At 37.8% G+C, this 24,081-nt stretch overlaps 1 protein-coding gene across 2 annotated transcripts in view; it reads left to right on the forward strand.

Annotated features, from left to right (window-relative positions):
* UMAD1 (UBAP1-MVB12-associated (UMA) domain containing 1) overlaps positions 1 to 24,081 on the forward strand; it is a 152,659-nt gene that overhangs the window by 90,546 nt on the left and 38,032 nt on the right. For both annotated transcript variants that reach the window (XM_040965054.1, XM_040965053.1), the window contains exon 3: positions 12,260 to 12,321. In XM_040965054.1, the coding sequence (XP_040820988.1) occupies positions 12,260 to 12,321 (62 nt within the window). The remainder of the gene's footprint in view (positions 1 to 12,259; positions 12,322 to 24,081) is intronic.

The raw sequence follows: 24,081 nt of genomic DNA on the forward strand, positions 1-24,081 counted from the left end.
GAGAAAACTTTTCTTTTGGCTTCTATTTATTCAAGTACAGAGCGGAAGCTGTGCTACATACCAGCCAGGTTGTGGTCTGCTTAGTTGAGAGTCTTAGTATCAGCAGAGGAAACACCTCCTAGCTCTGCCAGAAGATTGAGCAAGGCTTTTTTTTTTTTAATAGTTTTAAAGTAAGATTTATTAGAAAAAGTTGAGAAAGGAGACTCCCTTCTAGTGGCAGGAGCTTTGAGATCCTCTGCCATAGTGGCAGGAGGACAAGTAAAAAAGACCCCTGAGCAAGGCTTTTAAAAGAGTTCCCTGGCCGTCATATCAGAACGTCTGTGTTCACCCAGTTTCTCACTTTGTCCTTGCAAAAGTAATCTGTGTTCTTGATACATTCTCATGTTATCTCGTGTTTAGCCTTGCTTCCTCACTGATTTCATGTCTTTCTCTTGTCCTTTCAATCTCTACCTAGACCTTCTATTTGTGTTCATTGCCATGTATTTTTTTCATTTCTAATTCACCCACATTTTCTAAAGAATGATTTAATCTCTTTGTTTCTTCACCCTGTGTCCTTTCTTCTAATCCATTTCAGTCTGATTTCCCTGTTTCATGGTATTGAAATTCATGTCTCAAGGGCCATCACTAACCTCACTGTCAACTCCAGTGACTGTTAGTATATGTTGCCTTGCTTTGGTCTATTCAAATAACAACTTTGAATAGGCTCTTAAAAAGATATATATAATATATAAGCACATGAAGATATGTTCCATATTGTTAGTTATTAGGAAAATATAGATCAGTACCTCAATAAGATGTTACTGTACCCATTAGAATGGTTAACATGATGATGATGGACCCTGTGGAATATTGGCGATGGTATGGAAGAACTGGAATGTCTGGCTGAGGAGAATGTAACATGGTACAGCATTTGTGAATGCTTAACACTTTTATTTTTTTCATTTAAAGTTAAATGGACCTATTTTTTTTACCCAGCCATTCTACTTTTTAATTTTTACCCAAGAGAAATGTTTGATGGCTTTTGTTTCTGAATGTAAGAATTTATTAAAAAAATGAAAACTTATGCTGGTGCAACATGAAATTGTTTCTTGGGGATATGAGCACAGTGTAGGAGGAATGGATTGCAAAGTAGCACAAGTAAACTTTTAGGAAATTTTATTAATTTATTTGAAAAACAAAAGCAATACAGAGAGTGGGAGAGACAGAGAGCTTCCCTTCTACTACTTCACTTCTCAGTGGCCACAATATCCCGGATTGGGCCAAGCCAAAGTCGGTAGCCAGGAACTACGTCTGAATCTCCCACATGAATATCAGGGACCAAGAACTTGGCCCATTCTCTCAGAGCTAGATGGGAGCCAAAGGAGCTAGGACTTGAACCAGCATTCAGATATGACTGGCATCCCAAGCACTTGCATAATCCACTGTGTCACAGCACCAACCCTGCAAGCAAACTTTTGTGAATGATGAATGTGTTCAGTACATGATGTGCAGATATCATTGCAAACTGCATATTACATGCATCCATCAGCATCACTTGGGATGGTCAGTTTGTAATGTCTGCTGTTCTTTTGGGTATACTTACGTCTTATTTTCTTTTAGTCCATTTCAAGTCTAGCGTTAAAACAGTATATTTGTATTTTTGTAATATTACATTCTCTGAAAAGCACTGAACACTTATGGAATAGGTATAGTAAGTTCTTCCATACAGCATACCTACAACTGCCCATCGTCTTGGCTTCTCCAACAGTAGTCATGTGTGTTGGGGGCCGGGTATGGAAGGAATATGTCAGTGTTTAACAATTGGTGAATATGGTAAGGGTGAAAAATTTAGCTACTTTAAACTGTTGTTTCAAATGGGCTATAGATTTAAAAACTTTGAAAATTAAAGAAATGTGTATTTATTGTAAATTAGAGGCTACAAGGTCCTTACCTATTACATTCTTATGTTTTGTTTTTTGGTTTTTTTTGGCACTTAGAAACTCTGTGCTAAGTAAAAATAATAAAAGTTGTTAGCAAATTGGACTTAATCAAGGTTTCCTCTGTCATACATCTAGCTTAAGCATTGTAAGTGGTTGATTTCATTTAAGTTTCTTATCAGCGTATTATTATCTTCACCATTTTCAAATAAATCCATTCAAATACAAGTTAAATAACTTGCCCCTGTCACATGGCTAGCAAGTGGGAGAAATGCTGCTTGCCGCTAGGGCTATTGTCATACTTCAGGTCTGCTTCATTTGACCCGTTTTGAATCTTGAACTGAAACACTGTATATTTAAGTGGGAGTTACATTATCCTGTGACTGAAAGTCTTTAAACATTTTAACCTAATTCATCTTCTTTACTGAACTCCTATTATGTTTAATAGATTTTTTTCCTCATAATGCTTTTGTGTCTGGGATCATTTACTTTTAATTCCAAAGGAGAAAAACTGATATCTAGAATAAAGGTAAATTTTTACAACAGGACAAATAAAATAAAATAAAAATAAAATGATAAATAAATAAAATATCTCAAAATAAAAATGATTTGCAAAACTTTTTTTATGTTTTTATGCTTTGTGGTACTATAAACTATTACTGTTTTCCTTATCATTATATTTGAGTGATAAAACAGGTCACAAAGTTAAATATAAAATCAATGTAGAAATTTCAAAAGGTAAAAATAATATATTGCTACATTAAGCATAATAGTTATGAAAATATTAATATTTATCATTTCCTTATTTCTCATACTTCCCTTATCTATCTTCTATCCCCCATACCCTACTGTTTAGGAATATAGTAGTTAGGGAAGAATTTTTGGATTTTTTTTTTTTAGTAATTAACAAATCAAAATTGAACTTATTTATGAGTTGGGAAGAAATGTTGCCATACTACTGGGAAATAAACTTTAGAGTAAATAGGAAAAAGTGAATCTGGCTTCATTTACATTTTTTCCTCCTCTGTTTGCTTCTACCTTACTGTTTCCCTGGATCATTCCAAAGATTTCCTCTTTATACCAGTTATTCTTTTGAATGTGCGTGTACTTGTGAGCATATGGGAACAAATGACTGTCAGGGACTGTGAAGTCTGTGACCTTTTCCTCTCGCAGCTATCTTAAGTCATATATACGCATGTCTCACCATGAATAATCAAAGCATCTTATTTTTAATTCTTGTTTAATGTTTTTGTACTTTTGAATTAGTTTTATTTTAAAATAGATTTTGAATTGCAGATTTTTGTTTAATCTTATGGATGATTTTCCTTACCTAGAATCTTGAACCACAAATGTAATCAGAAAATAATGCTTTAATCCTGGTTAATCCACACTGTTGATTTTCTGTGTCTGCAGCAGCAACAATGGGAGAATGCCTAGTGTCTGCTCTCTTTTATGGACCCATAAACTCACTAGTCTAGGCCACAGATTATCCTCTTTTGAGATGGTAGTTTTGCTTGTCTTTCGAAGGAGACTATCTACAATTTCATTTTGTCCTCGCGAGAGACAGGCTGATTGCATCCTTGTTGTCTAATTTGTGAAATGAAGGTAGATCAGATCAATTACAGATAGTTTGTCAGTGCACTCACCAAAACAGAGGTGGTACAAATAAGAAATTGAAGATAATAAGTAAATGTGCTTTGTCTATCATGCTGTGCCATTATTTAAGTAGAGGGAATTTTATAATCAAGAATGTGAATCTTGTACCCAGGTAAACTTCAGTTTCAATGTAGGAATACCACTTAGCAATTTTTGGTTGCCTAGAACTTTTAAACATGTGTCTTTCCAGAGAGACACCCTACAACATCTGCGTGGACTGCATAGTGGAGCTGGTTAGATGGAACTAAACTTTAATACCCATTAACATGTATGAGAGCCGAATGGGATGTGGGACAGACTGGACTAGTCTGCTACACATACTGGCAAACCAGGGCAGGGGTGGGCCTGGTGGGGGTTATTGTGGGTCACCCTGACTGGGCTGCAGCTCCCACCAGTATATGTGAGGGCCGAGTATGTGCTGGGCAGAACCAGACTGGACTGCAACACCAATGGGTTCCAGTGGAAGTCGGGGCTGAAAACAGAACCAACCCAGCAATTGCAACCACCAGCTGATTGGGGCGATGGACTGTGCCGGGCCCTGTACTTGCTAGAATCTGGGCTGGGAACACCTCAGACAAAGTTTCTTTTGAGATCTCCCCAATCGAAATGCTGGACTTGGAACCCTAACCAAGAAAAGACAGAAGACAGAATAAGGCAATCAACCATGAAATACTGGGCAAACAGAGACTCTATGATAGACTATGTCAATCAGTGAATTTTTCAACGACCTCGTCGTGCTTGGAGTGGCGAGATTGGCAGAGATTCATAACTGGTGAACTATCACAACTACTTGAGCAAGAATCTCAGAGCATGCCCCACATCCAGGACCTCGAGTGGGTGGGAAACTGGGTGGGACCTCTCCCTTAAAACCCCCTTTACCCTCAGATACATGAAGGAAACAATCAATATGGAAATAATAGTCTTACCCACTTTCCTATAGCCCTTGAACCTTTTTACCCAAAGTAACTATGTAAAGATTGTCAAAAATACAATAAAAATAATAAATTTTTTAAAAATGTGTCTTTCGGGCCCGGCGCGGTGGCGCAAGTGGTTAAAGGTCCTCGCCTTGCACGCCCGGGATCCCATATGGGCGCCGGTTCTAATCCCGGCAGCCCCGCTTCCCTTCCAGCTCCCTGCCTGTGGCCTGGGAAAGCAGTCGAGGACGGCCCAAAGCTTTGGGAACCTGCACCGGCGTGGGAGACCCCGAAGAGGCTCCTGGCTTCGGATAGGCATAGTATCGGCCTGTTGCGCTCACTTGGGGAGTGAATCATCGGACGGAAGATCTTCCTCTCTGTCTCTCCTCTCTGTATATCCGCCTTTCCAATAAAAAAAAATAATAATAAAAAAAAATGTGTCTTTCATTATTTTTATTACCTATTAGAATACATTATTGTTTTTCATAAAGCTTTTGTGAAGAGATGATTAGAGCTTCCCTTCATGAAATTCTTTCAGTTTCCTTGAATATTGGAAGAAATAATTGCTTAAAATTCTTTGAGAAGGGTGGGATATAACATTAAGCAAGGCTGGGCCAGACATGTCTAAGGAGTCTTTATTAATCAAGCTTGGTGATAACAGGGTCTGCTAGAAATAGGAAATCACAAGTCCATATGGCAATCCAGTCAATCGTAACCCCAAGAGGAACAGACAGTCATTACCCTGAAGTCCATCCGTCAAGCTGAAGACCTATGCCCCAGCTTCCCCAGCAATACGTTATCCTAAGAGATATGCAACGAATACCTGGACACACAAAGCTGCAAACATTCACCTTTCCCTGGCTTCTCTGCCCACATTCCACTACTGCTAGACCTCACCTCTCCTGGAACTCACAATAAATAGTGCACAAATTAGAAATACAAAACATCTTAGCATGGCTATCTTCAATGTCCCACTCAAGCAGTGAACAGAGGGTGAGGAATTCAACCACACAGGGGTCGTGCTCAGGGGATACCTATCCTCAGAGTCTGTCCATGGGAACCAGAGAGCAAGCAGGTACTGGGGAGGCTAAGAGTCGGAGTGCCAGAGCAACTGAAGCACAGACCAAGAGAGAGCCCCTCCTTATCAAGGGCCTTTATAGGGCATGTGAGGGGAGAGTGGTTACACAAAGCAATATCCGTCCCTCTCAGGTTCCAGGTGCTGATAGGTGGGAGTCATAGACGAGCAGGAGGGAACACCTAGTTGGTGTGGGAGGAATGGCGTCCAAGGTGGTGACCCTGCCTACCTTGTAAAGGAAACAATTGTCTTTGGGCATGTGAATGACTTGGTGACAATCAATCTCTACCCTGATACTAGACATTTTTGTTTGTGCCTAGGAGCTCTTGTGCCCAGTCAGTGCAGTGCTTGGAGTGACCCTTTGTGGAATTTTGTGTTAGCATTTCAGGATCGAGACTGGAATTGCCAGCCCAGATTACTCTATCTGTATACAGATTTTTTCCTGATGAAGAGAGTATTATCAACACAGCACAAAAGTAATTTGGCCTTTTTGGTTTCTAGTTTTGTGGAGCAAAAATAGGAATGTTTAGGAATACCTGGTTTTAACATACTGTTAAATGCTTAATTGATGTTTTATGGTTTACTTCATGATTTCTAAAAACAGATTATCCCATAGCTACAAAGTAACAAGACTCAGATCCTAGGACAAATTAATTTAAAGTAGGAGGGTATGATTACTATATTACTGGTATTCTTCTCTGCGTTTCCATAATCACCCAGTGTGATCCTACACACCGTATTAAAATTTGCACACTGTAGTAAAATTGAAACTGTATGATTTTAGTGGCAGTCACTGGCTAAAATCTAACATGGTGCCAAGAAGTTGTAGAACCCTGTTTAAGATTCTGCTCAGCCTCTAGCAGCCATTTATAATTCTATTTGTTAGTGTGTGTGCACAGTTTTCTTTCCTGCTGTCTCTCTCCTTCCACAGTCCAATCAACAGATGCTTGCTTATTGGACATCCACTTTATGACTAGAATGAGGCCAGTGTGCCGTTTGTCTTCCATCCTTTGCGAATTGTGGGCTTTAATATTTTTGGTATGCTAATTTAATCCATGTTCAATGCCATTTTAATTTGCTTCTCATGAATTCGTGGTGAGCTTGAACCTTTTCCTGTATTTGTTTGCTAACTGCATTCCTTCCTCTATGGCTTAGCCGTTCCCATCCCTGGCTCATTTTCCTTTGAGGTTATAACAGTTGTCAACAGAATCCTGACCAGGCTCCTGGGCAGACCATGTCTTAAGCAATTAGTGCTTTTTGCTTTCTCTCTATTCCTCTGCTTTGTTGTGGTTGAAAACAGACAGGGATTAAATACATGGACTTAGGAAGGGCGATAAGGAAAATTAAAGTGGACTGGGGGTGAGTTAAATGACTAGTACATGGAAGTGAAAAACTAAATTTTGATCAGTCATGGGAAACAGCAGGGCATTATGGAGTAACTTGGCATCAACAGCTGACTTTGATTCCAATTCCAGGTTTGTCCCTGTTTAATGGCTCTGTAATGAAGCCTACCTCACAATTCTGTCAAGCATTATATGAAATTAAATGTAAGGGCCTCTCCTACTGCCCTCCTTATTTTAGTCCATTGACACTGTTATAACAAAATACTATGAACTGTATAGCTTGTAAATAACAGAGATTTCTTTGTCACACTGCTGGATGCCGAGAAGCACACAATTGAAGTGCTGGCGGATTTGAAGCTTGGTAAGGGCTCCGCTCCGGGCTCACAGAATGTGTCTTCTTGTTGCATTTTCAGTGGCAGACGAGACATGCCAGTAGAACATGCATGAATTTCACTGAGGATGAATCCACAGTTTTAAACGGATCACCTTCCGGAGGCCTTAATATTCCAGTCTGTGCGTTTGGTGGTTTTGGCACGTGGATTCTCCTGTGCGGAAAGTGTAGTAAGAGCTGTAGCTGTGTGACAAAGGCAGAACACAACGGGGCACCAAGACTCCAGACAAAACTTTGTCCTGAAGGAATTTCCCTCATTACTTCTCTGCTATTAGTAATCAACGTATTTTCTCATTTTTTTTAAAAAATGATTGATTAATTGTTTTGAGATGCAGAGCAACAGAAAGACAAGGAAGAAGTCATTCATTTGTTCCCCCCGCCCCAGGTGACCCGATTGGCCAAGAGCCAGAGGCAGCAGGCCTGGTTTCCCACATGGGGGCTGGTGCTTTGGCAGGCGAACCGTTGTATCTGTCCTACCAGGCACACTACCAGGAAGCTGGATCAGAAGCAGGGCAGTTGGAAGTCAGAATGACACTCCAGTTTGGTATACCAGCTTCTCCAGCAGGGGTTTAAGCCACTTGACTAACATGCCAATGCCAGCCTCTCCTTTAGTCTTTTGAATGGTGTTCTTACGTATCATCCCCATTTTTCAGATGAGAAAATTGAGGGCTGAGAAGTAACAACATGGTCATAGATTTGGTAGAGCATTTTGGGTAGAGTTCTGTCAGCTTTCAAAGCCTATCTTTTTCTTTAGTGCCAGACTGCCTTGGATAATGAGTACCACTGAAGAATAAAAAGGAATTAATGGCATGGCCATTCCACTGTCCTTTGCTACTTCCCTAGCTGAATGACTAATAGGCAAACACTCCCAGAGGGCATTTGCATTTTAAAAGGGGAGCTCATTAACCTTAATGAATTTCTAATTGGTAGAATTTGTAGGAGAGATATTTTTAAGTAGGAGGGCTTTCTCCTATGTCTTGAAGAAGCCTGGGCAAGATTTTCTCCTCTGTAGAAGATCAGCTGTTGTGAAATCGGAGCTATGGAGTAGAATGCATCCTGTACTGCTTGTTTGTCCCAAGTACAGTTAAATGAATCAACAGGAAGTCACAGATAAAATCATTCCTGGGGAAATATAGCAGGTGAGCCTTGTGTAAAATGAATATAAATGCACATGTGCATTTGGTTATATTGAAAACCTTCTTAAGAATTCAATTTAAAGTAGATAAATGTGTTTGTGTATGTGAACATATCTTACATATATGTATGTATGCATACATGTATTACATAATTAGCTTTCCCTTCAGGAATGACCTATCAGTGCTTTCATAGACCTCTGCAAAGGGATTCAATACTATGTCCCCACAGTCAATACACAGAGACACAATTCTGAAAGTTTCTTTACTCCAGAAATCCACAGATGCTAAAATGTGTTGGCAGTCAGCTGGAAGAGAATACATGCCCTGCAGGGTTGTCTCATAGACTTACCCGTAGAAATGTTTTTTCTATGTGAGCCTCTTGGAACCAGTACATTTGTGGATTGCATTCTCAGAGAGAGTTCTAGATATATCTTCTCTAGTAAAAGAAAAGGGAAGGAAAACTGTTATGTATCACAGCTTTCTGTGTGCAGACAGTCTGTTGTGGAGCGCACCAGCCCAGCCTCAGTCCTGTTGAGCTCAAGGGCGTTCTGGTCATGAAACCTCCTTTCCCCAGATGAGATTTGGCCAATTGAGAGGGAAAAGTTAAGGACAGATGGAAGCCAAATTCTTACTCTGGTTGCCTATAAAGCTGCTGTTGAAGAATGGGGCATACCTGCATCAAGGTGTCTCAAAAAGTTTGTGTGAGAAATGGCAATTTTAAAAATTGTTTTTGGTGCCATCACATTGTGAAGTCCACATGTAGTTCATGTTACACATTTTTAAATCCCTTTGAGAATTCCTTGCATTGATTTCTTTTTTTTTTTCAACAAAGTATGATTGTTTTTAAGATTTCATTTTCCATGATGTTTTTTAAGGCACTCTAATGTGTGAATGATTGTGCTAATCTGAATCCCAGAATCCAATTCGGCTACGGCAGGCTTCCCCAAGCACAAGGGACTCTTGTAGAAAGAATCAGGGGAGACAGAGCAACATGCTCTCTGGATTTCCTTCAGCACTTCCATTCTCAAGAGAAGATATAGGCCTGTGTGTGCCAGGGCTCATGAGACACTCTAGGACAGGGGAGCAGAGCGAGGCTTATGGGAATGTTGATAGAGCTTTCTCTCTGTGGGTACCAAGTGTCTGTTCCCTCATTCATGCACCATCAACCCTCCCCAGCAGGCATGCTCAGGGGGCCTAGCTAAGCATTGGAGTTCCCTCCCATCTCTGGGGATTTCTCTTCTTATTTGTGCCAACGCACCCAGTTGTATGACTCCATCAGTCTACCTTTGCCTCTTGTAGTGGGATCATGGTGCTGCTCCTGTGGCCATCCCTGTGTTTTCTCATCCGCTTATGGAGCTCAAACATCAGGTCTCTGTTGCAGGAAAGTTGGAGTACATAAATTCCACCAGAATACTGACTCCCTAGGATGGCAAGAGATGAGGTTCAACTCCCACTGTGACATCTGTTCCTCTTGGTGACTTTGGTTCATGGAGTCACTGAGTTCCTTGGCCCCCTGAGAGTTCATCCACCTGTCAACTGGACAATTTTCGGCACCTGCTCGACAGTATCCACAGTACTACTTCCAAAGGGCTCTATGAAACATAAATCCTGGGAAGAGGTTGATGTTTTCCTTCTTTTTGAATGGCTAGCTTGCAAACAAATCTACGTAGCATATAAAAGGTATATTTTTAAAGATATTTAAAAATTAAAGTACCTTGTTTGCCATTTCTCACATTCTGTTTCCATTTTTTGTTAAAATATCTAAATTTTAGAGAGATTATGGAAATACAGATAATGATTGCATTTTTGCCACAATAAAACAGTTCTTCAATGGGAGAAAAAGAACTCCAAAACTTTCACTTCATTGTTACTTGTTCTTTTCTACATGCTTGTTTCATTTTCATTTTGTGCCTCTGCTTACAGAGAAATAATCTTGCAGATGGCAATCCTCCTTGCAATGTTATTGTCCTGAGTCATTGCCAGATGTGACATTTCAGTAAATAGTGATTTTTCAGTTGCTTCCGGGCAGGTGTGCTCTGTGATGTCAGGAAGACTGATAACCTGTCTGGGATGTCAAGTGGGAGGGAGCAGTGCAGAAAGGTTGAGAATCAGAAAATGACAGAGGAAGACAGACTGTCCTAGAACTTTTAGTTAGTTATGAATGGAACAATAATGAATTTAAAAGATAATCTTTCTCGGAGTGCCTTACCTTTCATAGTGGGCGGTGCACATTTTCTTATAAACAGCGTTTGTGCACATTACTAAGCACTTAGATCTCATGGTGAAGAGACTTGTATTCCCTTGGTGACTCCTGTTGCTATGACCCTGTGCCTGTAATAGCTGAGCAAAGTAAACTCCTTGTGCATTAAGTTTCCCATCTGTGACTTGGAACTTGATGATCATATCATTAACTTTCAAGAGCAAAAACTTTTCTGAAAGCAAGTCTCTTGATGTGCCAAAGAATGGTCAATTTTAACAGTCATTTAAAGAATGAATCAAAGCAGTTCGTCAGAAGAGAATGTTGATTTAATTTTTCACTTCACAATGATTCATTTATCGGGGAGAGAAAACCCCAAGTTCCTAGCCATGTGATTATGTTTTTGAAATTGTGGACTTCTTAAAAAATTCATAGTAGTAGCCTTATGCCACAATTATGGATAACTAGTAATAGTCTGTCAAAGTGATAGTCACACCTTTGTGAATTTTGGCTATTAAGTTTCACTATTATGTTTTAATAGAATGATGGTACTGAATACTAAGATACAAATTGTACTAGATATTGCTCAGTGTTATTCTGACAGTTTAGTTGATGAGAAATGAACCAGATCCGCATTTGTGCTAGTCTCTATCCAACAGTAATAATGTTGCACACAGTTGAGAAGAAAGAACATAGGTTGGAATAGGTGTTGATGTCAGACATTTGGGAGTGTTACATTGTCTTATGTTAGTCAATATATCATCAGTTTTGTTCTTGCTTCATGATTTTAGAATTTAACAAAATTACATTCACTCTTTTAACATTTTCATTAAACTCTTATAGCCATTCGTAAATATACTTTAATGATTTGAATGTAATAGTTAAGCACAGGTAAGATTTTCATACGTTATATACAGTTACATTGGTAACTCTCTGGGACCAGTGCAGTTTTAGCACATTAATCCTCTGCTTGTGGTACTGACAACCCCTGTGGTGCTTGTTTGTGTGCTGGCTGCTCCACTTCAGACCCAGCTGCTGTTCATGGTCTGGGAAAGCATCAGAGGGTGACTTGGGTCCTTGAGACCCTGTACCTATATGGGAGACCCAGAAGTTCCTAGCTTCCAGGTTCTGATCAGTGTGACTCTGGCTGTAGCAGTCACTTGGGGAGTGAACCAACTGATGGAAGGTTTTGCTCACTCTCTGTGTAATTCTTTTAAGCAAAAATAAATAAATCTTTGAGAAAAAGATTTGTGACTTTCTTTATATTAATAATTAACCCTTAATGTCAAACAAGCCTTCGTCTTTTGATGGGTAATCTATGTTGTGGACATTACTAAAATGACTTAATGTTACAGGGTAAGCAATTGTCAGATTACCAAATTTACCTCTGATTTTGTTTCAAAGAAATAGACTTATTGGTTAGTCTGTACATATAATGCATATATCTGTGAACGATTTATAAGACTTGGCCAAAGGTACAATCTTAAAAAGTTAGTTGGTTTACTTTTTTTAAACAAAGTAAACAGCGATTGCTGCTAGAGTACGTTTTAGCAAATGTTAGTTCAAATCATAAGAAGACAATCTGGTCTCAGTAGCATGGTAAAGTTTTTTGTTTTTGTTTTTCTTCGTAGGAGACACAGCAAATGAGCAAAAAGATAAGACTTCAGAAGCAGAAGGTGATCCGCCTTTAGAGGTAAGCAAAAAAACAATAAGGGGTTTTTTATTTGTTTTGTTTTTGGAGGGGAGAGAAACTGAACAAGTGGTTCAAATTCTTCATTGACCGGGTATACTTCTTTGAGGACAAAGAGTAACTTCTCTTTTGCTGTGAAGAGTTATGTAGGCCCCGAGAAGCAGGAGATTTGCCAGTCAGTGGAGCAGCACAGGGGGTGACTTCCCAAGTGCCAGTCTTTGCGTAGTGCTAGAAATGAAAAGTTTTTCTACAAAAGAGAGCATTATAGTCCTTAAGTTAAAGTGCTGGGACTATTTTTGTTCATTACTTTCCAAAATGTGTATGTGCTTCAAAAAGTTTGTAGACAGTGAAATTAAGTTCATTTTATTTTGCCTCCTCTACCTCCCCAGAAAGCACAATCTATGCATATAAAGGTCTTCAAAACGTGTATAAAACATGCATGTTATGAAAAAAAAACATGGATTTCAAAAGATTTTTAATTGCATTTTTCACACGCTTTTTGAGGTTTTTTGTGTTTGACTTAATTCACAATTTATGCCCCTATAGAGAAAGGTTTGGGACTAGTGAATTCAGTACTGTATTCCCTTACTATTTCCAGCATTAAAGTATAGTCCATCAAAGTATTCCTATGCATGAGCAGGATCTTTGTTCTTTTTCATATCGGCAAGCCAGTTGTTCCTTGAGAGTACTTGGCAATGTAGTTAGGATAACTACTTGTGTGTGCTGTGTAGAGATATATTAGCGGCACTTAACCCTTAAATAATCATAAGACATAAGTGGAATGCAAAAGTTTAAGAAATGGCCATGAATTTTGAAATTCTGCGAGGAAGGGTTTTGCTGTATACAGCTAGAATGAAGTCAGAGGCCTGCCCTGCTTGGCTCTCACTGCTTTCCCCAATGCCTAGCAGCTGCCTACACAGTGAAAAATGCTTGTTAGATGGATGAGTTATAATTGGAGAATATTTATTTTAAGAAGAGAAATTTTACTTTGTACATTGATTGAACGCTGACTGTACTGAAGACACCATAGAAGGTGCCGAGTATACAATGCTGAAAGAAGTAGATGCAAAGACAAATATCTAGTTTCTGCATGGAAACAGCTCTGTTTCCTTTATTTAAATATCTAATGAGTGCTGATCATGAGTGGTTGCGTCTTTGATAGTAAAGATGGATATATTTGGTACTTGAGAAATAATCATCATCACTTCTCAGCCTTTTGGCTAAGATCAAGTGAGAAATAATCATCAAGATTGTCGTTCATGATTTCTGATTTTAATTGCTTAGTGTCAATCTATTCAAGCTAAAAATATTACCAGGTGAGTTGCTAGTAAACAACAAAAGTTATTTCTCACAATTCTGAAAGCTAGAAATCCTGAGATTAAGATGTTGTCCCATTTGAGGCCGGGTAAGGCCCTGCTTTTGGTTCCATAGTGGAATCCTGTTAGTAAAGAGGCAACTCCAGTTTTTTCAGGTCCCTTTAAGAACACACTAATTCCATGATTGATGGCTTGGCCCCTTATGCCCTGGCCACTCTCTAAAGTCAGAACTTGATATTTTTTAAAATGTTGATTAGTAGATTTCCAAGATCGATTCTTAAAGAAATAAGCATTGTATATTATAATCTCCATAGATTTAGAATTAGCTCATTGTTGTTGGACTTGCAAATCTCTCCATTAGTATAAGATATATAATTAAAGATTGAAGTATTTATAAGGGGACTTCAAGAAGTTTATGGTGAAATGGAATTAAATATGTTGACTTTGGTGCAAAGAAATTTTGTAGTGTATGGTTACTTTTTTTTTTCTAGAATATGCAGTTTCCATAACTCTTTAAAGGTCCCTCACATAAGTTTTGCTGCAAAATGCTAAATAATTTGTTATAACCTTAAGTCTATTGTGGGATTCACTTGCTCTTTTCCTTTAGAAATCCCAAAATCAAAATATTTCTTCACATTCTCCACTTCCTGTATTCTATCTTAGTGAGTGTTAATCAGCCTGAAAGCTTTTAAGTTCCATGTAGAGCCAGGGGGTTTCAGAGTAGATCTCTAACTAGACGTCTGTCATGGTCTCTGGACATCATATCCATATGGCCTTGTGATGTTTCATATCCAAGTTCTTAGACAGCTCAGCCTTTTTTCAAACATAGAACCCTGAAGAATGTGTCTGACCAAGCTTGCTTGATCTCTGCCTGATGAGATCACCATCTACATAGTGATTCAAGACCTAAAGTCCTCAGGCTTCTCTCTCCCATGACGCTCTGTCTCCTGTCATCAGCAAGTCCAATCATATTATCCAGTTTGTCTGGAATCTGCTTCTTGGCATCGTGATTCTTAGGAAGGCTAAACCATCACTTCCTTGAAGACTCTCCTTCTTTTAAGTCCTTTCTCCACAGAGCAGACAGAAATCTAAAGTAGATCATAAATCACACTCAGGCTTAACTCAGCTGCCCCTGGACTAAATGCTGAGTTTCTTCAGTAGGCCATCTCTTTGCTGTATACCAGCCCAGCACCCGTTTGTGCACACTGGCCTGCCTGCTGTCTCTTGGTGTCGTCGGCCAGCTTCCCAGCTTACCCTTGTGTTGCTGTTTCTTCTTGCCTTGAGCTTCTCAGCCCTCACTTTTTTTTATCATTCAAGAATCACTTTTTCATGACTGCCAACCCAGCTAGGATATCCTTCTTCCCAGTCACCATCAATAACCCTGTTTTCTCCATTTCATTTATCTTATCTTCAATTATATTTTGTGTTTATTGTTGGCCCTCCATGACTAAATGCAAATAGAATTGGTACACCTAGAATACTGTGGGGGTACAAGGACAGAATATAACAAATACTTGTGAATTGATCATGTAGAATTCATTTCATCTTGTCATCCTTCTGCCAAGTCAGAGGCCTAAATGCCATTTTGACTCATTTTGCTTGCTCCTGCATCAACTCTATCATCAGATCCTGTTGGTTTTCTCCACCAAACATCTTCCAGATCTATTTTCAGCTAGCCCACTTATGTCCACAACTCTTCAGTAGACTGAACGTAGACTGGCATAATCTTTCCCAAATCCCTTTCTAAAGAAGAAAGCCAGATTGTCTCCTACACTTGCAAAACTGCTGCCAAGTAGAGCTTAAACCCCAAACTCTATTCAAAATTGTTCCCTTGAAGAACCCCTTTCTCAGCTCTTGCGATTACCTTAAAGTCCTCTACTATGTAGATGCTCTTTCATGTCTTTATTCTGTTATTAGTTCCTGTAAGGTGAAGACTATATCTAATTTAGTTTTATGACTTCAGCAAATGAGTTCCTATCAGACACATTTGGTGTGAACAAATAACTTATAAATGTTTCCTGGATGGGTAACTGAATAAATACGTGATCTTCTTATGAATAAATTGTTTATTCCTTAAATTTTACTTATATGAGTAAATTTTGTTCGTTGGCTAAAATATGCTGCAACATTCAAATTACCTTACATATGTTTCTAGTAGGCATATTTTCATTTAAAAACATTTATTTATTTTTATTGGAAAATCATATTTACAGAGAGAAGGAGAGGCAGAAAGATCCTCCCTCTGCTGGTCACTCTGCGATGGCCAGAGGCGAGCTGATCTGTAGCTGGGACACGAACTGGCAACCATGTGGAATCCTGGTGCTTGGAACTGGAGGAGTAGCCATTGAGCCACAGTGCCAGGCCCTCTAACAGGCATTATAAACAGATTGTTATATCTTCTGGCACTACAAAGTTGTTAATTCTTATAATTTTTATGAGTTATTTATTTAAAATCTCATTAACACATATTGTTTTGGTATGCTATATTAATAAGGAAAGTTAAATAATTTTGTTGAGCGATTATAACTTTTGTAATAGAAAGATTCATTAATTTAATGACCATGAATGAAATGCTGGAATAAAAATATATTTGAAAATTAGTATGATTTCTATAACACAGATAACATTCATGGGACATGTGCTGTAATGCAGAGAATCAAGCCACTGCTTGGGAGCTCTGCATCCCATATGTTGGGGTATGTGTTTCAGTCCTGGCTACTCTGCTTCTTTTTTTTTTTTAAAAAAAGATTTATTTTCATTTTTATTGGAAAGGCAGATATACAGAAAGGAGAGACAGAGAGGAAGATCTTCTGTCCGATGATTCACTCCCCAAGTGAGCGCAAGGGCCGATGCTATGCCGATCCAATGCCAGGAGCCTCTTCCGGGTCTCCCACGTGGGTGCAGGGTCCCAAAGCTTTGGGCCGTCCTCGGCTGCTTTCCCGGGCCACAGGCAGGGAGCTGGATGGGAAGTGGGGCCATCGGGATTAGAACCGGTGCCTATATGGGATTCTGGCACTTGCAAGGTGAGGACCTTAACCACTGCACCATTGCGCCGGGCCCTACTCTGCTTCTTATCCAGCTGCCTGCTAATTCTTTGTGGGAATCATCAAGTACTTGGGTTGCTGCCATCCATGTGGGAGAGCTGGATGGAGTTCCAGGCCCCACCCATTCCTTGATGTTACAAGGATTTGAGGTGTGAACCAGCAGTTCAAGTAGATGGAAATCAACAGCTTCGAAAAGATAACATTTGTAGTTGCCCCAGTATAACTCACATTCTCAGGACTGTTTGGAATAATAAGTGCCTTTCAGAAGACCAAAGTTTGGGTAAACTCAAAGGAATGGAACTGGGTTTGTCAGTTTGGGTGACCCATGTTCTCTGTGTATTTATGGAAAATTATGAAATTCAGTAAATTACTACAATGCAAAACTTAATATAAAGGAATACCAACTCTGCAATGGCAAAGATAGCTTAGAAATTTGATGGAAAGGGAAATTGTTTTAGGTGAAGTCAAGAAAGATTTTCATGTGTTAGAACCATGCATGGTTTTTTCTTTTCTAATTACTCTACTTCATTTTTATAAGGTTAAATTCCTGGGAAAAGAAATTTTTCCTTAAGTGCATTTTTAGAAATATGGAAGCAGATCATAGTACGAAAGTGCTTTATACACCTGAATCAACAAGACAGATAATAAACAGTTAAAAATGAAATGGTTGTAGCTGGACCTCTTCTAGAGTATGATTTTAATGGATGTTAAAATATGTTGTTGAATGGTTGAAGGTATTTTTCCTCACACTTTATGGAACATGTGTGTGTTTCAAAACTATTCTAAGTTCAAATACAGCTCTCAACACCATGGAAATTTTGTTACACAGAATAGAGTTTAAAAAGATGGTCTGGCTTGGGCATTTGGTAGGCTAATTTTTCCATTGTTGGATTATGAGATATTTTGAAATAAACAAAAGCATAATGTTTATTTGCATTAAATAGTAATGAAGTTTTGCATTCCATGAAACTGATATAATACAGCATTCATTCCCCCAATCATTTCTCAAAATACACTGAACATGATTGTATGTTTTGTCTCTTCATTACCCCTCCTAAAGTAATGGAAGGTTTCCTTCAATGTGGCTTAAATCAGTTAATACTCGTGCACCTCACAGTTCCCCTTGAATCATCCTAAGATATCCTCATTTAGGGTAAGACTAACTTACAGCAACATCATTGAACTCTCTAGTTATCAAACATGATTTTTGTCAGGATGCACTTTTGTCTGTTTTTTAAGCGCCATTGACAAGGCAGGTGTTTGGCCTAGTAGTTAAGACAACTCTCTCCCCACTAGCAGAGTACCTGCTGTCATTCCTTCTCTAGTTTCTAACTCCACTTTCATGCTAGTGCAGATAAGGGGAGACAATGGCTATGACTCAAATGCATCCTGTTACCTACATAGAGACCTGGACTCAATTCCTAGCTTCCAGGTTCTGCTCCGCCAGTCTTGCTATTGCAGGTACTTGCTGAGTGAACCAGAGGATATGAGCTCTCTGTCTCTCTTACGCTCTATCTCCCTTCAACAAATAAGTTTTTTGTTGTTGTTGTTGTTTTGTTTTTGCTTGTTTGTTTGTTCTTCGTTTTTTTTTTTTTTATGAACCTTTGGTGACTTTGGCAGAATTTGCCATGTTTTTGGTGTATAGAGTAAGAGTTTGGGCTAATTAAAATTAGTCCTTAGCCCCACAGGAAAACTTAAAATTTTAACTAACCATCCAATAAAAAGATTATCTATATCACTATGTTCCTTCTTTTGTTATTGCCCTCCTGGGAGAATGTTGATAGTGAGCTGTAATGACAGTGCACTAACTTACTGCTTTCTGCTAGTCTAGGAACCTGTTACTTACAACTCTGGGGGATTAAACCCAGAGACCAGTGGGAAATCTGGTGTAGAGTTTTTGCCATTATGACCCATTGCAAATAAGAAAATTTTTATTTTTTCATAGCTGGTTGTCTTAAAAAGTGTCTCATATCATGAAAATGACTAGCTGACCTCTGCTTTTTGTGGTAGATATATTTAGGGAGTTGTGAATACATTTCATTTTTAGCAAAACTTTGTCCAATTTTGGTGACTGTGAATTTTAACCTAGTTTGGCAAATATTTTTAGCCCACTTAAGTATTTGTTGAACTTTAAATTTTTTTATATTTGTAACTGAAAAAAGATTTTTAAAAATTTGCACTTTTTTTGGTTGTTAAGTCTTAGGAATATTTTCATTTATTTTCATTTATTTACTGGCTTGAAGATAACAAAATACAAAAACAGGTCAATAAAGAACTCCCCACAAAGCCATAATTCCATTTGTATATTTATCTTAAGTGGTAAGTAATTCACATATGCATATGGAGACACATATAAAATATAATAACTAACAGATGGTATAGCTGCAAAGTAGGATTTATAAAGATTATTATCAGCTGGTGGTTTGAAATATTCCTGTGGTTATACTGACAGAAGACAGAAAAATTATTTATAATAATAAACTGTGGCACTAATATCCCCCCAGCTTCTGTTAACCATAATAGCTTATTGCGTATTTAATATAAATATCTTTAATGAGGATCTACACAGTCTTATGGCCAATTTGCATTAGGAAATTCAATAGACAACATTTGCAAAAATGGTGATTAAGGTAATAGCAATAGCAGCAAAAAATATTTTGCTAAAATTGTTAAGCGCATGATATTAGAATCCATGGAAAGCAAAGTAAGGATTTGGAGTATATTGTTGTTATTTATTCTACTTATTTCAAGCATGCTTTTCAGTTCAGTACCCAGGGGTCACATTTGTATATAATTGTAAAAAAAGTTTGAGTCTTTTAAACCATGTAGATACAGAGTGAGTTACATATGGAATGCAAATTTTAGTAATTTAGGCAAGAAAATTTATTTTTAAGTTCAGTTTTTTTTAAAAAAACTTTTTAACTCACAAATAATAATTGGTTATATTTATATCATAAAGTATAATGTTTCCACGTATGTTTAAAATATAGAATAATGAAGCCAGGTTAATTAACAAAAATCTCATATACTTGTTTTTTCCTTTTTGATGAAAAAATTTGAAACAGCAATTTTAAAAAATAGAATGACTTATTGTTTATTCTTGTGCTATTCTGGGTATTGAACCTTTTAAGTCAGTTCCTTCTATGTAATTGTAGATGTTTATCCTTTGGTCAGCATCTCCGCTTTCCTTCATCACCCTGCTCTCACCAACCTTAAAGTTGAATGTTTTTAAAAAGAAATATTTATATGGAGCATGTTTTCTTTTTTTTTTTCTGCTGTATTTTTGTAGTTGCTTCATGTCTTCCCAGAGTTATATGGATCTTTTGTTAGTTATTTATTTGATGAAAATGTCCTTTAGCTTCATGAATTCCAGATGATACAGACTTTGGTTACTGTTCCTTAAAGAAGAGACAAAGATTATCCTGTTAAAAACTGAATTCTGGATGGAAAAGATTTGAAGTTGCCTGATGTAGGAGAAAGGAAGTTAGAAGGGCTGAATCTCAAGAATAATTTGCAGTAGAGCAAATGTTCATTTACTGGATGCCAAGATTTGGGTTTTCTTCAGTTTTTTGTTGTTGTTGTTGTTAATATAGGATGCTATGTTAGTATATGCATGTGAGGTGTTGGGAGCACAAAGATGATTGTGAACCTGTTTATTCTCACAAGATAGTCACATTCCAAATGCACAAATAATGTGTATTGATATTGAAGAGAGTTTAGATTGCTGCAACTATCTTTGGAAAACATTTTGGCAATAAGTATTGTAAGAGGCAGAAAGATGTTAATATATGTTGACAGTAATTCCATTTTTAAGATTCTATTCTAAGAAAATCATCTTCAAAGTTCACTAGTTTTATGTGCAAAAGAGATGGCATATGCACCGAGTGGAATACTTTTTTGCTTTTATAAAAATAGCATTGATGATGAGCTGTCAATAAGAAGATACTTGGTTTTGGTAAATGTAATTATAATACATACAGATTCCTATGTAGGATTGCAGTGTGATTGCTGCCCTGTAAAATCCGTGCAGGAAAGTTGATTTCAATGCACAAAAACATTAGGAGTAGCTGTGTTGGGGATGACACATACACAGAGTAAATCATCATTTCCAGTCTTCTGGTCTGCTGATCTATGATGAATGCATGTTGTATTTTAAATAAATGTAACATTTGTGTTAAGAAAACGTGTCTTCACTCAAGGGCAGTTTCTTGCCTAGTAGAAGTATAGAAGAAAGGGACAGTCTATTGAAGATGTTATTTAAGAAGATTTGTTGGCATTTTCTTTCCTTGCTCATCTTGGTATAAGATTTCTTAATTAGTTCATCACTGTGTACTACATCTGATTACTGTTTGTCAAAACATCTGTCCCCTGTCACCCTAGGACCTTTCCAACAGGGAGAGGAGTGAAGTCACTTGGAAGTTATTCCTCATGTCAAACTGGAAATCATATAGCCACACTTTTTTCATTAGGTTCTTAATGTCATTATGTTACTTGTAAAGACACATGTATTTTTCCACCAGAAAATTGTAGGCCACTGGATGGATTGTGTATTTGTCTAAAAATGTAACTACTTCCATTATAGCTAATAATGCTTAGGTTCTTTATTTGGGTATGTTGATTTCTACCTTTATTGTCATTATTTTATGAAAAAAAATTTATCAAGGAAATAGGCTTCTTTACTCCCTTTTTGTCTTTCCTAAAAGAAAACCTCTCAAATTTCTGATTTCTTGGGGGAAGTGAAGTGCAGTTAGATGGTTCATGGTCTGTTATTTAAATGGTAAATATAACTCTTCAATGTGCTTATTCTCTTCCCGAGATGCCTTCTGGGAAGATTTTGTAGAATGCATTTCTCTAACATTTGTTTTCCCTGAGTTGCTGGATTAGAGCAGTTGACCTCCTTTGCTTATCTTGTGTGACTTAGGACGTGTTGCTGGACTTCTCCTCAGCTTCAACTTGTAGTCTGTGAACAAGGTAGCTTAGATGTGTTGTCTGAGATCTTTACCTCCCCAGAAATCATGGCTCGTTACTATTCTGGGAAGGGAATTGGAGTTTTGCCACCAAATGCCAGCATTAATGGTTGAGTGGGGTGGAGTGGGACAAGGGAGTGGAGGCAGGGCTTTGCTGCATAATGAAGGCATTCTAGGCATTGATTAATCAGGCTTTATGTATATTGGGAAGAAACAGTTCAGCAGTCCTAGCAGTAGATGTGAGATTGCAAACTTCATTTCAGAGATCCTTGCCCTGACTAGGGTTTGAAATGGTCAATTCAGTGCAGGTAAAAAACAATGAGCACCACTTACTTTATAATTATTTCTTTAAGTGTATAGACTCTTGGCTTTTGTGTTTGGCTTCGGTTCAGCATATGTTATTTTCCCCAAAGCACAGCTCAGATGAATAAACCTAAGACTTTCCTACCAACATTTGAAAAACTCTTCTGTAACTTGGTATTTGTACATTTTTGTTTCTACAGCATCTGTGTCCTAATTTCAGTTTTCCTGGAAAACTTATAATTGAAAGGTCATAATTCTGGTGCTTTGTTCTGGTTTCTTTGGGGGTTCACCAGCACTCTGAAACATAATATTCATTCATCCCAGCCAGTAGGCCAAACCACGTGAGGTGTATGAGAGCTGTCCCTGTTTCCATCCAAAATGCACATATGGTGTGGGCAAGCCAGTAATGTGAGTTTTACGCAATGTTTCTGTTCGTGTACACAGTCTGTTGTTGAGCGCCAATTAGTCCCTGCCAGAAATCGGCTAACCTGCTGCTTTTGTAGCTCTGCTTGATCAAGCTAGTTAGCTTAAAATGACCACAGTGATATTTATTTAACTTTAGCAATCATAGTTTGTTAAAGCTACACCGCTTTAACTGCCTACCTCATCTGTTGATTGATTGTAGTTAGAATCCAAGAACTGGAACCTTGTTACTCCATTGTGAAACTGAATTGGCTCTGATTTTGTAATAATTATGTATATTCAGAAGACAGAAGCAAATTGTGAAAATGCTTTCTGTTTACTACATGTATTTTTATATATTTGATTTATAAAGCATTATTTTAAAAACCACATAGAATATTCTGTTTATATTTTGGTTATCACCTTTCTGTCATTATTTCCAGTTTTCACTTTTGTAGGTTTAAAAAAAAAATCACAAAATCAGCAGGGTGAGAAGTCCATGTTGGGAGAACAACTGTTCTCTATTTCCCACAGCCATCTTTTTTTTTCTAATCCCTATTTTTAATTAGCAGCAAATGATCCTTATTTTGTCCACCTTTGGTGCATATTATAGTCTAATTCTTGAGACTACATAGAGGCTTTCAATTAAAGTACAGCCGTATTTATGGTGTCTTAACACACCTAGAAATTCCTGCTAAAGGATAAATTTCAGCTGAATCTTCAGGCAATGGAAAAAGAGAAAGAAGTTATGTTTCTGGTCACCTTGATACTGTCTGAGTATTCCACTTAGTGCCTTACTTAGGATTTTCTTTGTGCAGTAAGATGAGTACAAAAACATTTTTAAATGAAGTTCAGTTAAATTTATATACAATTTGTGTTTCCAGGTATAGCATGCTCCATTCCTGTTTTTTTTTTTTCATTTGTTTACAATGAACTTTTGATCCTTCCCACCCTGTTCAAAGATGGGAGTTCAGTTTTCAACTGCACAGGGATAATTGCTCCTAGGATTTCATATGCTTAGAAACATGCCTTTCACATAGCACTTTTAAAATTAGCTAAGAAATCATTATGGATGTGAATTCAAAAATTTCCTCTAATGTTGGTTTTGTAACAGAGAAAAAAACTATATGTTCCAAAATCTCCTAGCATAAAAGCTAAAAGCTATAATTTTGATTTTAAGTAATGGTGAACATTTTCTCTACCTTTTTATACCACATTACTGAGAGAGAAAAGAATGACATTAACTGAGTAGCAGTGTAATAATGAACTGAAAAGCCGTTTTCATAATAATAAAAAAAGATGCCATGAAAATGCTCTCAGGATTTTTTAGATGAAAAGGATTGATAACCCTACTCCTTAAGAATTTGTTGTTGTTGTTGTTGGAGAATATTTGCAGAACAGGCAATGTGATTGTTCATCAAGATGCTGTGGAATTTGCACTTGACTTGAGCCTACCCATCACCCACCAGAGAGCTGCAGACTTGAGTTTCACTGCCGTGGTCCTGTGCAGGTGGCCTGCCCAACCTGTTTCTGGTTTGATTGAATACCTGTGAGGAGCTGTTGTGTGGAACACACTCTGACATTTATTATGTAGGTGTTACCAAGACATGGCACAGCACATTGCATTATTCCTCTTTTGAGGGCCCACTGCAGCTCTTTTCGTTTCTTATGGCTTTTATACTAACTGAAAGTGAATAATCTCTTTTTCTCATGGCCATTGTGAGGTTTCTA

This window comes from Ochotona curzoniae, unplaced genomic scaffold (genome assembly GCF_017591425.1).
Source record: "Ochotona curzoniae isolate NIBS_2020 unplaced genomic scaffold, NIBS_Ocur_1.0 scaffold_3835, whole genome shotgun sequence".
Classification (NCBI taxonomy): Eukaryota; Metazoa; Chordata; class Mammalia; order Lagomorpha; family Ochotonidae; genus Ochotona; species Ochotona curzoniae.